Genomic DNA, 15,069 nt, shown 5'->3' on the forward strand with positions numbered 1-15,069 from the left:
GAGATCTCAGCATTTCTGGAGACCATGCCTGGCTATAGCATACCTTTTTGTGAGAGTTTAGTTCCTGAACAAGGCTGAGTATTTCGAGTTCTCTTCTGAAGCTAATGCAACAAATATGTTGCAAAGAAGCTGTGTTTATCTTCTGTGTCTGTGTGTATGTGAGAGAGAGGGAGGAGGAGAGGAGTTTTTTTGTAGCCCTGTGAGCCCTGGGTATCCTGGAACTCACTCTGTAGACCAAGCTAGCCTCAAACTCAGAGACTGCTCCCTACCTCTCTGCACCTGCCTCCTGAGTGCTGGGATTAATGACACACCACACCTGGTATATCACCTGTTTTTTGTTTTTTGTTTTTAAGAGTTTATGTATGTGAGTGCTCTGTGTGCATGTACGCCTGCACACCAGGCCAGAAAGGGCATCAGATCCCTGTGTAGATGGTTGTGAGCCCCCATGTGGTTGCTGGGAATTGAACTCAGGACCTCTGGAAGAGTAGGCAGTGCTCTCAACCTCTGAGCTATCTCTCCAGCCCATCACCTCTGTTCTTTTTTTTTTTTTTTTTTTTCTTTTTCTTTTTTTTCTTTTTAAAATTTACTTCTTTATTAAGTATTCAGTGCCTGCATGTACACCTACAGGCCAGAAGAGGGCACCAGATCTCACTATAGATGGTTGTGAGCCACCTTGTGGTTGCTGGGAATTGAACTCAGGACCTCTGGAAGAGCAGCCAGTGCTCCTAACTTCTGAACCATCTCTCCAGCCCGCCCCTCCCCCCCTGCCCAACACCTCTGTTCTTAAAAGCTTATCTGTCTCTGACTCTGCAACACGTCACACAGAGAAGTGACCTTTAATTCGAGAGCATGTCTCTTTGACACCAACCTGTTCCTGCCCTGATATGGTGAGTGCAGAAAGAGGTGTGGCCCACTAAGTTTCCTTTTTTGTTTGAAAATATGACTTTCTTTAGCATCTAAAGAATTCATTTGCCTGCTTCAAAAAAAAATTCTTAAGTATTTAGTTTAACAAATCTGATTTTAAAAAGACTTGTGCTGCTCTGCCCTTTTCTAAACCTGGAAAACTGAGGCCCACCTGACATTAATATTGACTTGGGAAGAGTACATCTGATCATCAGTATAACTCTACTGGTTAGGGAACAGTATTCCAGAAATGAACACCAACACTGCAGTCTCAGCGGGGACTCCCACACACTCATCTCTCTGTCCCTGTCAGAGCACTTGGACTGTCTATCATTGTGATGCTTAATATTGTCAATTTGACGGGGTCTGGAATCACCTAGAAGGCAAGCCTCTAGACACGCCTCTGGGCATTCGTGTGTGGGAATATCCAGTTTAGTTGATTGCAGTGGGAAGGCCCACCTTAGCTCTGTGGCTTCCTTCCTTGTGGTGGAGTCCTGGGCTGAATAGAAGAGAGGAAGCAAGACTGCCACTAGCATTCATCCTGTGCTGACAGGGAGGCCGTGTTGTCAGCTGCCACACGCTCCTGCTGCCGTGACCCCCCACCGTGCTGAAGTGTGGCCTGGACCTATGAGCCAAGATAACCCTCCTTTCGTATGTTGCTGTGGCTGGAGAATTGGGTCACAATAGTGAGAAAAGTAACTAATACGAGTAGTTAGTCCTAGGCCTATCTATTGGCTAATCTTCACAGTAACTCTTACACCAGTGCTGATGCACCTCACTGTTTTCTGTCTGATATGATGGGCAGGCCCTTCTTCTGCTGCCTGTGTCAGAAGAGCCTCCTGAACTGCACACATGACAGAACTCATCAGGGGACTCCAGCGATGGCTCCCGAGCATGTCCAGGAGGGGAGCGCATTTGCCCGAGGCTTTAACTGAGAGTCTTAAGTTCTGCATCTCTGTTTCTAGACACAGTTTCCAGCAAGTTGCAAAACAACAATGTTTACACCATTGCGAAGAGGAACGTGGAAGGGCAAGACATGCTGTACCAGTCCCTGAAGCTCACTAATGGCATTTGGATTTTGGCCGAGCTACGGATCCAGCCAGGAAACCCCAATTATACGGTAAGGTCCTCCCCAGAATGGGTGAGATGATTTAGATTAAGAAGTAAGAGTGGGATGTGGTGGCGCACGCCTTTAATCCCAGCACTCGGGAGGCAGAGGCAGGTGGATCGCTGTGAGTTCCAGGCCAGCCTGGTCTACAAGGCGAATCCAGGACAGTCAAGGCTACACAGAGAAACCCTGTCTCGAAGAAAAAAAAAAGTAAGAAGCCAGGCATTTATTTCTTAGTGTACTACAGAGACCTGGAGGAAGGCCTGGATGCCCAAAACAGGCATTCAGTAAGGGGGTCCCCGTTTGCCTTCATGGAAAGCCTCCTCTCCTCACTGTCGTCTTCTGACCTTTGAAAGGCATGGTGCTGGGGCTAGATGATTTGCCTCTGACAATAGGAGTTCTGCAGACCCATCGCGCCACTGACACAGAGATGCTGCCTCCTTAGCATCAGTGCAGTGCTGTAATAAGCTGTTGAGAGGAGTGTTTCTAGCTGAGCATCATGGGGCACACCATTCATTAATCCAGTGGAAGGTGGGTTGCTGTGAGTTTGAGGCTAGCCAGAGCTTCATGGTGAGACCCTGCCTTTAAAAAAGTGTTTCTGGGCTGAGAGATGGTTTGCTGGGTAAGGGTGCCTGCTTGCTCTACAAACATTAGGACTTGCTCAGATCTCCAGCACCCACGTAAAAGCTGGGCATAACCATACATGCTGGAAACCCAGTGTTGCCCTAGCAGGTGGCAGGAGGTCATTGGAGTTTGCTGGCCGGCCAGCCTTGCCAGGTTCAGTGGGAGACCTGCTTCAAGGTGATGTGATAGACAGGATGGAGCAGAATGCCCAGCACACTCCTGGCTTTTGCATATGCATGCGCACGCATACATGCACACATACATGCACACAAACACATACAAACACACACAAAGCATTTCCTAGCTGGTTTACATTGAACCTTTTCTACTTTTGGAGTTCCGGGCCTTAAGGATGTCTATCTAGCCCTAAACACAGCTGCTACCACAAAGACATGATTTGAGCAAGTCACTAACTAATCATTCTTAGCCTGGTTTCCTTAGCCCAGAGGGAAGTGTCCAGCCTGCAGGTTCCCTTTAGCTTGAGGAAGCTCCTCCAGTAGCCCACTGAACCAAAGAAGCCATTGCTTTGCTTGGCAGTGAAGACTGATCCCCAGGGCCCTGACGCTGGCTGATGAGTTGTAGTCTCCCAACGACTGACAAGCCTTGAGATGGGGGACATACTGTATTCTCATGTTAGACTGTTTTGAAGGAATTGACAGGGGAAGAGGATTCAATGGTGACTAGTGCCGAGGAAGGTGAGAAGTCAGACTCGGAGCCTTTTGTTCCTGCAGCCCATTCCTTGATTTTGACAGCTGTTGTTTATACTAGCATGCATCAAAGACTAGTGCCACCCAAACAGAGATGCTTAATGTTCGTGCTGACGTAAGCTGGAATGCCTTGTGTCTGCCTGCTGCTGAGTCCTCTCGAGGGTTTTTACAGTAAGCGTTGGTGGGCTTTCCCTATGAGGTGTAGACCCCTCCCTCTATCTCGGCTACCATCTCTTATCTGGTTTTGTTTCAGGTTTCTGAGAAAGGGTCTCAAAATGTAGCCCTGGCTATTCTAGAATATTATAACCAGACTGGCCTCAAATTCACAAAAGTCCTTTTGTCTCTGCCTCCCAAGTACTGAAATTAAAATGAGTTCTGAGATTAAAGGCATGTGCCATAAAGCCAGGCTTATCTCTTGTCTTTTTCAGGGAGTAATAATCTATTCTGTCATTTACTTTAAGTTCTACAGAACAGGAAAACCCTCTACTCTAGAAGGAAATCCAGATCTTGAAAATAACTCCATTTATTTACTTCTCTAGACATTTGTTCAAAGTCTGTGTCCATGTTTCTTTTTAACTCACCATTACTATATACATGTTCTATCTTTGCTAAGTTAAGGAAGCATATTAGTCCCAGGTTGTAGATCAAGAAACTTGTCACCTGGCCGGGCGTGGTGGCGCACGCCTTTAATCCCAGCACTCGGGAGGCAGAGGCGGGCGGATCGCTGTGAGTTCGAGGCCAGCCTGGTCTACAAAGTGAGTCCAGGACAGCCAAGGCTAACACAGAAAGACCCTGTCTCGAAAAAAAAAAAAAAGAAAAACCAAAACAAAAGAAACTTGTCGCCTGTAATCCCAGCACTCGGGAGGCAGAGGCAGGCGGATCTCCATGAGTTCAAGGCCAGCCTGGTCTACAAAGCGAGTAGCCAAGGCTACACAGAGAAACCTTGTCTCAAAAAATAAACAAACCTTATAGTTAAGATTGGAGGGGCCAGTGAGAAGGCTCAGCAGGCAAAGTCACTTGCCACCAAGACTGACAGCTAACCTGATAAAGGTGAGGACTGGCTCCTGTCAGCTGCCCTCCTAACCACCACAAGCACTGTGGCACATGCACACACTGTCAAGTGTGATTTTGTTTAAGAATGATTATTGAGACTAGATCCTAGTGGCATAGACCTGTGTTCCCAGCTGTGTGGGAAGCTCAGGCAGAAAGACAGAAAATTCAAGGCCAGGCTGGGCACCTCAGAGACTCAGTCTCAAAAGGAAAAGGAAAAGCAGGGCTGGGGAGTATCCCCAGTCAGTGGGGAGTATCAGTCAGTCAGTGGCAGATACTTGTCAGCTGGGCTAGGCCCTAGGTTCAACCCTTAGTACCAGATGTGAGTTGAACAATGACTTGCTCAAAATCATGTGGGTTTTGGGGGGGCAGGGGGGTGTTGTTTTTAATAGACAAGTGATGTTTAAGGTTCTGGTGTTTGTTGTTGGTTCCTAATGCACATTGTTAAGAGAAGGGCTGTTCATGCCCTTGATATAACTAACACTTTAAAAAAATACTTTATTTTGAAAGAACTCAAAAGATTTTTAATGAGACTTTTTTCTTCTAACACAGTTTTTCATATTGATAATATCTTACACTTTGAAGACTAGAAAATTACTAACATAACTATAGACATAATGAGACTGTACATCACATACCCTTTTGCTGTGTGGGAAGGATTGTTTGTGGTTGTTTTTGCTGGGGGTTTATTTGTTTTTGAGACAAGGTTTCACTATGTAGTCCCTAGCTGGCCTAGAATTTACTATATAGACCAGAATGGCCTCAAACTCAGAAATTCGGCTGCCCCTGCCTTGTAGGAGCTGGAATGTAAACCTAGCCTGGTAAGCACTCATTGGTTCTCCTACAATGATTGTGTCATTTAGAAAATGTTATAGAAAATAAATGATGCATCACATCTTTTTACATGTGTCTATCTGTATGGTGTGTGAGTGTATGTTCATATGTCAGTGCTTATATGTGTCCTAGTCAGTGTACTGTTGCCGTGAAGAGACACCATGACCTTGGCAGGTCTTATAGAGGAAAACATTTAATTGGCTCTGGCTTACAGCTTCAGAGGGTTAGTCCATTGTTGTCATGGTGGGAAACATGGCAGCACGCAGGCAGGGAAGAGACAAAGAGTATTTGGAAGCCCAAAGCCCAGCCCCTGTGACACACTTCCTCCAACAAGGCCACACCTCCTAATGTGCCACTCCCTATGAGCCTATAGGGACCATTTTCATTTAAACCACCGCAGCAAGCCTTACCCAACGCCTTCTTCTGCCAAAGCATCCCTGATGCCAAGAGCTACATCTTAGACCTGGGATGGAAGAAGGCAAAGGTGAACAAACTCCACTTAACTGCCATATGAGGTCAAATGGATATGAGCAACTGTACATTAAATAAAGCCCTGGAGGCACCTGTATTTATGTCAACAAATACATGATAAAAAGTTTTGGTAAAGATAGTATTCATATCCAAGTATAGCGCCACCCTTTCATCGACAAACCGTCCTCCCATGCTGGGGCTGACAGGTAAGGGAGGGTTCCTGAGAAGTCTCCAGGTCAAAGCAGCCAGGGAATCATGTCTGTATGCACTAAGCTGCAGACTAAGAGTGGAGCCCTGCTCAGAGCTGTGTTCACCTTACCTGACCAGAGGACTGGGACTTCACCATGTTTAATGTGCATGCATTTGAAGATATGATGGCTGAGGAGCAAAGTCAGGTAGTCCCCCTGTTCTCTTGAGGGTTTCTGCTTTGCTAAACCATCTCCACCTCGCCAGCCATGTTTAGTCGATGATGATGATGATGATAATAATAATACCACCTATGCCCTAGGAGTAAATTCAGTACCCTAAAGTACAAATGAAAGCATTTAAAAAAAAAAAAAAGGCTAGGCTTGGCCTAGTGGTGTACACCTCTAATATTTTACAGCACTAAGGAGGCAGATGCAGGCAGATCTCTGAGTTTGAAGTCAGTCTGGTCTCTAGAGAGTTCCAGAGCAGTCCGGGCTGTATAGTGAGACCTTGTCTCCAGGAGAAGAAGACAGTGAAGTTTTGTCTTTGTGGAACCCGTTTAAAACTATAGTCACCTTCCATTTACCCACACACCCTTTTTTTGTTGCTAGATTCTTTACTGTTTGGGGTGAGGGGTGGTTTGGTTTGGTTTAGTTGAGCTGGGGGCTTTTTATTTGCTTTTATGTTTTCTGTGAGACAGGTCCTCTATAGCCCAGTCTGGCTGAGAACTGATCCTCTTGTATCCGGTGTCTTGGTGCAGAGACCACAGGCTGGAGCTGCCTATCATCGCTACATTATCTTTTAGGCAGTGTCTGGTCTCGTAGCCTAAGTTGGCCTCTAGCACATGCATAGCCCAGGATATCCTGGGACTCACAGAAATCATTCCGCCCTAGCCTCCCAAGTGCTGGGATAAAATATAAGATCTTCCTCTATAGTTTTAAATGGTAAACATGGTTTATTTCCATGTACCCTTTCCTAATCTAGAGCCTCCTGGTGACTGGGTTCCTACAGTACAATCTCAGTCACTGGAGGCACCTGGCATGGCTGGAGCTTCAGACTTGAGAATCTCTCAGAGCTGTTCTCTATTCTCCATCATCCTGCGCACCCTTAGCTCAGCATTAAGGAGGCAACATATCTAGTTGAGCCAGTACTAGTGCATGAAAGACTCACGGTCCCCTAGTCTCACGAGAAAGAAGAGTCAATAGAGTACCTACTCCAAGGCTGATTCTTAAACTTCATAAAGGGGTATTCAGGCCACGTGTGAGGCACTCTTGCAATCCCAGTATTCAAGAGGCAGGGGCAGGAGGATTGCTGCAAGTATCAAAGCTGGTCAAAAAAGGAAAGAGGGTGGAGGAAGACTGTTTATATCCTTCAAAGGAGAGGCCACATCTCTATACACAAGTGAGTTGCACCCAGCAAAAGGTGAAGATCTGTATGTTCCAGATGCACACCAGAGCTCAAGTGTTAGCCCTGACAGTTAAGTGCCACGGGTGGCTCTTCCTTCAGAGGTCTGTGTGGGCAGTGCTCCTGAGTGTTTGATATTAAAGGCATGTCACAGAAGCATGTGACACTTTTACATGGCACTAGGGATCTGAGTCATGGGCCCATGCTTATACAGAAGTGCTTTGCCTTCTCAGCCATCTCCCAGCTCTATGCTTTGTTTCTTACACTTTAGCCCAGGCTGGCCTAGAACTCACTGTATAGCCCAGGCTGGCCTCAAACTCAGCAATTCTCCCAACTGAGCCTCCAAAGTACTGGGATTCAGTCATGAGCTACCACCTAGCTAACTTTACATTTTGAGAATGTTAGTTTTTCAGGAAATTCATGATTAGCATAGTTGAAAAGATTCATAGAGTCATTTTTATCTTTTTCTTTAATATGTTTTCATCTTGAGTACTCTGGTAAATCATACAGGGTCTCTACAAAGTAAAGAAGCAAAATAATATAAAAAATCTCACAGCAATACACTATAGAAGATAACTATTACTTTCCCACTTAAACAAGAGAAATGACAGCCATACATATGTATAATTTTATATGTATAGAATTATTTTGCATGCTTTGCTGTTATTACTGTGGTAATATTTTGCTTAACCCAAATTTGCTTAAGTCCAAATTTGGGCTTAATTTTTTTCTTTTACCCTGAGAATATTTTTATATTGATGTTTAATTTGATAATAGTTGGACTGAAAGAAGAGACTGTGGTAGACAACTAAAGTATTATCAGAAATGCTTGGTTCCTCTGTCTAAAGAGGGAGAAAATGCCTTTAAGTAACTGACGTGAGTTGTCTTTTGTGTCCTTGCTTTGCCGGTTAGCATCCATACTCTCCTCGGTGATACAGAAAGGGTACATACCTTTACTTAATGTGACTCTGTCCTCCTGAAATCAGGACTGAGATCAACAGCTGAAAGGACCATCACTGAGTTAAGGAGTTTCCTCGGTAGTGGTCCCCTCACCCATAGCAAAGCCTCAGAACACTAGTTCCCCTGGGGTTAGAGGCATTCTCTTTGTAGCCTTGGCTGTCCTGGAACCTGCTCAGTAGACCAGCCTGGCCTCAAACTCACAGAGATCCACCTGCCTCTGCCTCCCAAGTGCTGGGATTAAAGGCGTGCGCCATCACTGTCTGGTGGCTTTGATGTTTTAAGCATGGATTTCTTTACCTCAGAGAGCCACGTGGGCTGTTGGTAGACACACAGCACTGCTGGACACCAACTGAGTTGGGGTTTGTATTATCTATGGTTTGTATCAGTGAGCCCTCTGCTCAGCTATTGCACCTGTAGTGTCTCAGAATGTCAGAAACTGTCCTGCCATGAAGGCTTGGATGCCTTTGGGGCTATGCTGTGTCCGTGCTGACCTCTCTTCTCTTCCTCTTCACAGCTGTCGCTGAAGTGTAGAGCCCCTGAGGTCTCCCAGTACATCTACCAGGTCTACGACAGCATTTTGAAAAACTAATAAATGGGTTCTGTACCCGACAGTCACCCTGTAATCGGTGCAAGCCAAGAACTCTAAACTGGAAGAAGTTGTACTGCTGTGTAGAGCCTGACCCCAAACCCTGCGACACCTACCCCAATAGTGAGCAGCCATCCTGTGCTGACTGTAGCCTTCACCCCATTGGATAGGGTAGCTCCCTGTGACATCTGTAACCACACTTCCATCACTCGCAACCTCGGCCACCTGCTGCCGCTCCCTGTCCTTCCTCGTGAGCTTCTCCGTGCTGTGCCAATGGCTAGCTTTTTCTACACCCTCTTTTGAGTGTAGTTTGATATTTTGTAATCGAAAGATCATTTCACAAGCAGACGAAGGCGACAAATTAAAGCAAGGTAAAGTGTCACCAAAACATAAGCTGCACCTTATTGTTTTATATTTTTGTACAGATGAGAAATTGAGGCAGAACAATGAGCAGAAAGGGTGCCTGGCATCACAAAGCACAGCCTTAGAGGAGACACAGCATCAGCCCCTTCTGGTGTCTGTGACACCCTGCTCCTGGTCATGCACATCTCACTTCTCCCCTCCATCCAAACTCTTTCCCTGGCCAAGCACTCAAGCTCCCTCATGCCCCGTGCTCTGTCATTTGATGACTCCATGCTTGGCAGTGGTGGTCCTCATTGATGCTTCAGAGTGTAGTGACACTGGGCTGCGAGCACAAAGCTGGGAGACGGCAGAACTATGTTCCTTCCCTCTGTGCTACCCCATAATCATACCAAGGAGGCTGAGAAGAGCGATTGCGCACAGGGCCCTCCACTAGCCGCCTTCCCTGTATTTGTCAGGCTTGGTTCAGAACTAAAGTCAGTGTTTTACAGTTAAAATGGACTTTGATGTCTTATCCAACCCTGTTTTTCTACAAAGAAACATAACAGGCAAAAGCTGATTTTTGCCAAGGCCTCTCGGCTCTTGAGTAGCAGAGCTAAGGCTGGTTCCCTGAAACTCCATCAGCTTCCCTGTGTGGCTGGCTCATTGTTGTTTAGGATTTGTTTTTCTTTTTCTTTTCTCAAGGCCTTCTGCCTTTCCTGTGCCTGCTGCTGGCCCTTTGCACACTGCATACTGAGTTTGGTGCTCCACTCACTCACTGGTTTCAGGTGGCAGTTGACATCTTCTCAGTTAGTTACCTGAGTATACACCCAGGTAACAAGAGTGAAAGCGGAGCTGACATTTGCCAGGCTTCCCAAGAGCCCCAGTTGTGGAGGCTAGCCAGTGACGGAGACGTGTGTAGATGCTGCCAGTTCACTGTCCCTTAGCTCTCTGATCTGCTCCTCATCCGTGCTACTCAAGCTCCAAATCCCAGTAAGATCATCCCAGAAGGCCATGTAGTTGTTGTCATCTCTCCAAGGGCTGGGAATGGGATGTTCCCCCCTCCCCCCAACACATTGGTATGACTCATCGAAGAGTGCCCCACACTCACCGCCCTGCTCGGTACTGTTCACACCACTTGAGATGTGGCACTTGCGGCACAGTCTGGCACCTGGTATTCAGGGTCCTTTCAGAGTCCCCTGCTCAAGTCAGACGCGTGCCAGCGTCCAAAATCCTCATGCTGGACCCAGACCTGCCCCACTGGATCCAGAGGAAGAGATTGTGGAAAATCAGAGTAGATACCAACTTCCTTCAACAGTGTGTCTGGAGTGACCCTGTTTCCTCCCAGTTGCAAAGCTTCTCTCAAGTTCCTTGTTAAGTCTTGCAAGTCTTTTAGAGGATTGTTGGCTAGTGAAAAGGAAATGCACCCCCCTCTTACCATGTGGGGAGTAGGGCATACTGCAGGGTTAGGTGGGAGGCAGGCAGGTCGGTGAGAGGTTGGGTGGAAAAGCATGTTGACAAAGTGCCCTTGTTGAGACCCATTCATGGAGTGGGTTAGATATGAGCAGTTTAAGGGGTTCACACTACAAGCACTGTTCGCATCTCAAAGCAAGCTGTGCTTCCTGAAAAAATAGTGTCAGGGCAAGCAGAGAGAACAGTTTCATACCAGGATGTATCCAACCCCCGAAACTGAGGCCTTGCTCAGCCTCTCAGCCACTGACAGATAACAGCTATAGTTGTCTGCTGCCCTGCCCATCTGTTATGTCTGACCCCTTGGGGAGGCCACCTCTTATTTCACCCCAGGCAGAGTAAGGGAGACCGGATGCTGCTTCACAAGCAGGGACCTCTCCTAAAGAGACAGCGTTGCCTCTGCCACAGCTTCCTTCAGACCCTTTTCGAGCTTGGCCAGATGGGAGAACTGGGCTCAGGCTACCTTGTGTCTGCTCTCCTTGGCCTAAGCGTGTCTCTCATGCGAGCTGGAGTACAGAGGACAGGGAGCAAACACACCAGAGCTCTTTCTGGTCAGGTTCTCCGAGTGTCTGTCCCAAGCCAAGCCTGGTCCGTGTGTCAGTGTTGTGAAACTTGGACCGCTGGAGCCAGGTGTAGGAGGGTCAAGATCACCCCAAGAATGCTTAGTCTCCTGTTCTTGGATCTTGTTGGGGTGCGGGGGGTGGGGGGAAGGAGATTGGGGAGGCTTGACCTTGTGTATTCGTCAATAAACTCATTTACACAAAATAAAGTGTGTGGTTGCGCTTTGTTCTCAGGATTGACGCCCAGGACAAAAGAGTAACCTTTTTTTTTTTTTTAATGGCCCTAACCCTACCAAGAGGTTCATCCAGATGAAATTAGAATTGAGAAAAAGCATTTATCTCAGGAAGCCACCTGTTGTTCAAGTCTCAAGTCACCAGGAAGGTGTGCACAGGGAGCTAGTCACTCTGGCAGCTGTTCCCGGGCACTTCCCCCTGGTTGTCAGTATTTGCCAACTCAGCCAAGGGCAGGGACAGCTGAGCTGGTACAGGACACCAGTTACCAGGATGTCCAGTCAGCATTCAGGTACGAAAGCCTTTTGAACCCAGGGCCTGCATATTCCCAAACAAATAAGATAGCCGCTTCCTTAAATCATCCCAAGGAGTCCAGAACTATTGTATTGCTTGGGGCACCTGTGTGGTTTGATGAGCCCTTCGCATTGATGCCCCCTACAACCGGGCGCTAGGGAAAGAGCCTAGAGAGGAAGCAACATCAGGAAGCCCTTGGGCAAACCCTCACACATCCCAAGTACAGACAGTTTGGAGTTTACAGCACTTAGGCGCTCAGTTTTGGGTTTTGTTGTCTAGACCCTGAATGAGCTCTTGGCAACTAGCGGCCCTTTGCTGGCGTTCCAAGCTCTAGTGGGAACCCTGGGAAGGGAAGGGCCCCTGAGTGAAGTTCAGCATCAGGCATCTGAAGAGCAGTCTTAAGATCTGTCTGGGATATGGTCAAGCAAGGACCATAGAGGGACCCAGTTCAGGAGCCCAAGTCACCTGGAGAGCTTTTAGGAACAACAGATTGTCATGTTCAACGAGTTGAGTCAAGTGTGGGTGAGATGGTCCAGTGGTAAAGGCGCTCAGCTATCTGATTCACATCCCTGAAGCCCGTACAGTGGGCAGAGAGAACCAACTCCCAGGAGTCCCCATCTGATTTACACACATACACACCGTGGCGCACCTGTGTCCCACACATACACAGGCAAGATAAATTAACTTTTAAAAAGATATAATACCCAAGGTTAATGTTGAGCCAGTGAGGACTCACCGGCAGGGAGAGCCTTATGCCTGTTCATTGGCCATCCTCTACAGTAATAGATGATTTACAGTGGGAGAAAGGTAAAGCACACGGTGCCCATGATGCCTGCTTATCCTGTTCCCCCCGCCCATCGGAAGTCAGCATCGCCTGCTTCTCGGGTGACCACAGTGGCAGTTTCCTCTTTCACTCCATAAAAGATTCTCCCCTCCTACTCACTACATCCAGCACTGCTAAATCCCGAGGGTGGCCATATGCTCTGGGCAGCTGGCCCCCCTCCCCCACCCCAGAACTTCCACCTGCGATTACACTGTACTCAGCCCCTAGAAGGGGCCTCAGGTAAATTGTTTCTGAGGACTCTCTAGTCTGGGCCTTCCTCCCTGCTGCGTGAATTAGTACTTCCGGTTTTGCTTGGACCCAGATTTCTCCCTGCCACCCTCAGCACTAAGAAGCAAGAGCCTGTTTATTTTAATAGCTGGTATGGCACTTGGGAAAGATCACACCTCCCCCGCCGTTACCCATTTCTACCTCCTGAACACTAATCCTAGAATCCCAGCCAGCCCCCAGGCATGGTATTAGCAACAAGGATGGTTCTTGAAAAGTTTCGAGTTGGCTTCGAACTTGCCTTCTCGGTGGTTTCTCATTTAGCTTCTGCCCTGCCGTTCTCGAGGCTGCCAAGAAGGGAAAGCCTCAGTTGTGGGGCGTTGGTGAGACCTAGATTCTTAGTTGGAGACATAGCTTTGCAGAGCTGTTTCAGGAGCATTGTCTAGGGACAAGTCTGCCATCTCTAGGAGCAGACCCTCCTTCAGGCAGAACCCCAACACCTGAACTAAGAAAGTGTGGCTTCCATCTCCCCTTCACCCCGCCCCCGTTGGTTTGGGGGAGTGAAGGGTGAATGAAGTTTAGTATCCGCTGGTTTTCCCTTTACTTGTGCTCTACAGCCAGCCTCTGACATCTCAGTGAGGGGTCCTCAGTTCTGGGGTGGGGCTGGCCTTTGTCACCTTCCATGCCCTGGCTTCAGATGCTACAGTGGGGTGGAGTGGGCACACACAGTTGCTTGCCTAGAACCTGAGCTTGCACCTCAGCCACCGGGTATCCTTAGCTGAACCACAGCCACAAGAGGCTCAAGGCCAGACAGATCCAAGGACCAAACCTCTTGAACTTTCCCAGCAAGGTAGTCCTGGTGACAGAGGCGAGTGAACAGGTCCAAATTGGCTCTCAGCAAAGCAAAATGAAATAGCTTAAATTTGGGCAAATATGCCATTTTATAAAGCTACTATTGCTGGTTTGCTTGTTTGGTTAAGAAATGCTTTAAATGACACCAGTGAAGGCTGGGACATGAGGTCCCATAATCTGTAGGGGCAGAGCCTTGCTGGGTTTATTTCTAGTGCCCCTCAAACTGAAATGGGCCTATGTCCTGCGGGAACAACAGAAAGCCTATATCCTCGGGCATGATGAGGATGAAAAATTTTTTCAGAAGCGGTGGAAATGAGTGTCCTGGATGCTTTCATCAAGGAAAGAGGATGTCAGTGACTCCATCCACTGGAATATCCCTTGAGTCCAGCCCCAAAGTGGTGCTCTGAGAGAGGGGCTGTGACCTGCCCCATCCTAACCTTGTTCCAGACATTGCCCCAGCCCTTCTCAACCCCACACCTGAACTCGAGAGCCCACCTAGAATTCATGGAGATGCTGCTCATCCTGAAAGAGAAGACCACACACTGGGGCCCCTGCCAGGCATTGTGTAAAGACTTCACACACCTTGCCTCATTTATGCCCTGCCCGCAACAGGCGGGGAAGGACTGGCACCTCTTCTACTTCAGTCACACAGTACTGGGTTTCTTACTTCAGTCACACAGTACTGGCCAGGGCTGGTGTCAAAAACGGAGCTGCCTGACTGGGAAGCCCAGGCTTTTGACCACCATGCTTTCTGCACAGAAGAGATGGTGACAACACAGCCCAGTCTGTCAGGGTATTTCCAGAGAGTTTAACTGAAGGGGTAAAAGCACCTGAACTTAGGCAGCATCGTTTTATGGGTTAAATAAAAAGGCAAAGGGGGGAAATCTGAACTTTTTACACTAGCGTCTCTCTGCTTCCTGGATGGCCGCACAGCCCAGGCACCTCACATTCCCACCACTCTGCCTTCTGGCCACAATAGACTGTGTCCCCGAAAACAATGAGCCAAAACAAGTCCTATCTCCCTTAAATCACTTTTGTCAGGTGCTTGCCATATACCAACAAGAAAAGCAACCAAAACAGAGTCTTTGAAACCCTTTTATAGGGGCTGGAGAGAATGCTCAGCGGTTAAGAGCGCTGTCTGTTCTTCCAGAGGACCCAGGTTCAAAACCCAGCAACCATACAGCAGTTTACAATTGTCTATAATTCGGGGATCTAACATCCTCACATAGACTATATATATAGAGGCAGAACACCAACATAAAGAAAATAAAATAAGAAACCCTTTTAGGGGCACAGGAACCAGTCAAGAAGGCATACAAGCCACAGGTAAGAGGTCTGAGGGTATATGGGAGTTGTTTCTCCCACTTTGTGGATTCCTGGGACCAATCCTGGGGCCTCAAGCTTAATGGTAGGTACCTGTACAGGATGGCATCTCGTAGCCC

At 47.7% G+C, this 15,069-nt stretch overlaps 1 protein-coding gene across 5 annotated transcripts in view; it reads left to right on the forward strand.

Annotated features, from left to right (window-relative positions):
• Nucleotides 1-9,226, forward strand: part of AP2B1 (adaptor related protein complex 2 subunit beta 1) — a 120,306-nt gene extending 111,080 nt beyond the window's left edge. For all 5 annotated transcript variants that reach the window (XM_084748727.1, XM_084748725.1, XM_084748724.1 and 2 more), the window contains 2 exons: nt 1,869-2,023; nt 8,762-9,226. In XM_084748727.1, the coding sequence (XP_084604853.1) occupies nt 1,869-2,023; nt 8,762-8,836 (230 nt within the window). In that variant the 3' untranslated portion in view covers nt 8,837-9,226. The remainder of the gene's footprint in view (nt 1-1,868; nt 2,024-8,761) is intronic.
• The last annotated feature ends 5,843 nt before the right edge of the window (nt 9,227-15,069 follow it).

This window comes from Acomys minous (assembly GCF_964271855.1).
Source record: "Acomys minous genome assembly, chromosome: 12".
Taxonomy (NCBI): domain Eukaryota; kingdom Metazoa; phylum Chordata; class Mammalia; order Rodentia; family Muridae; genus Acomys; species Acomys minous.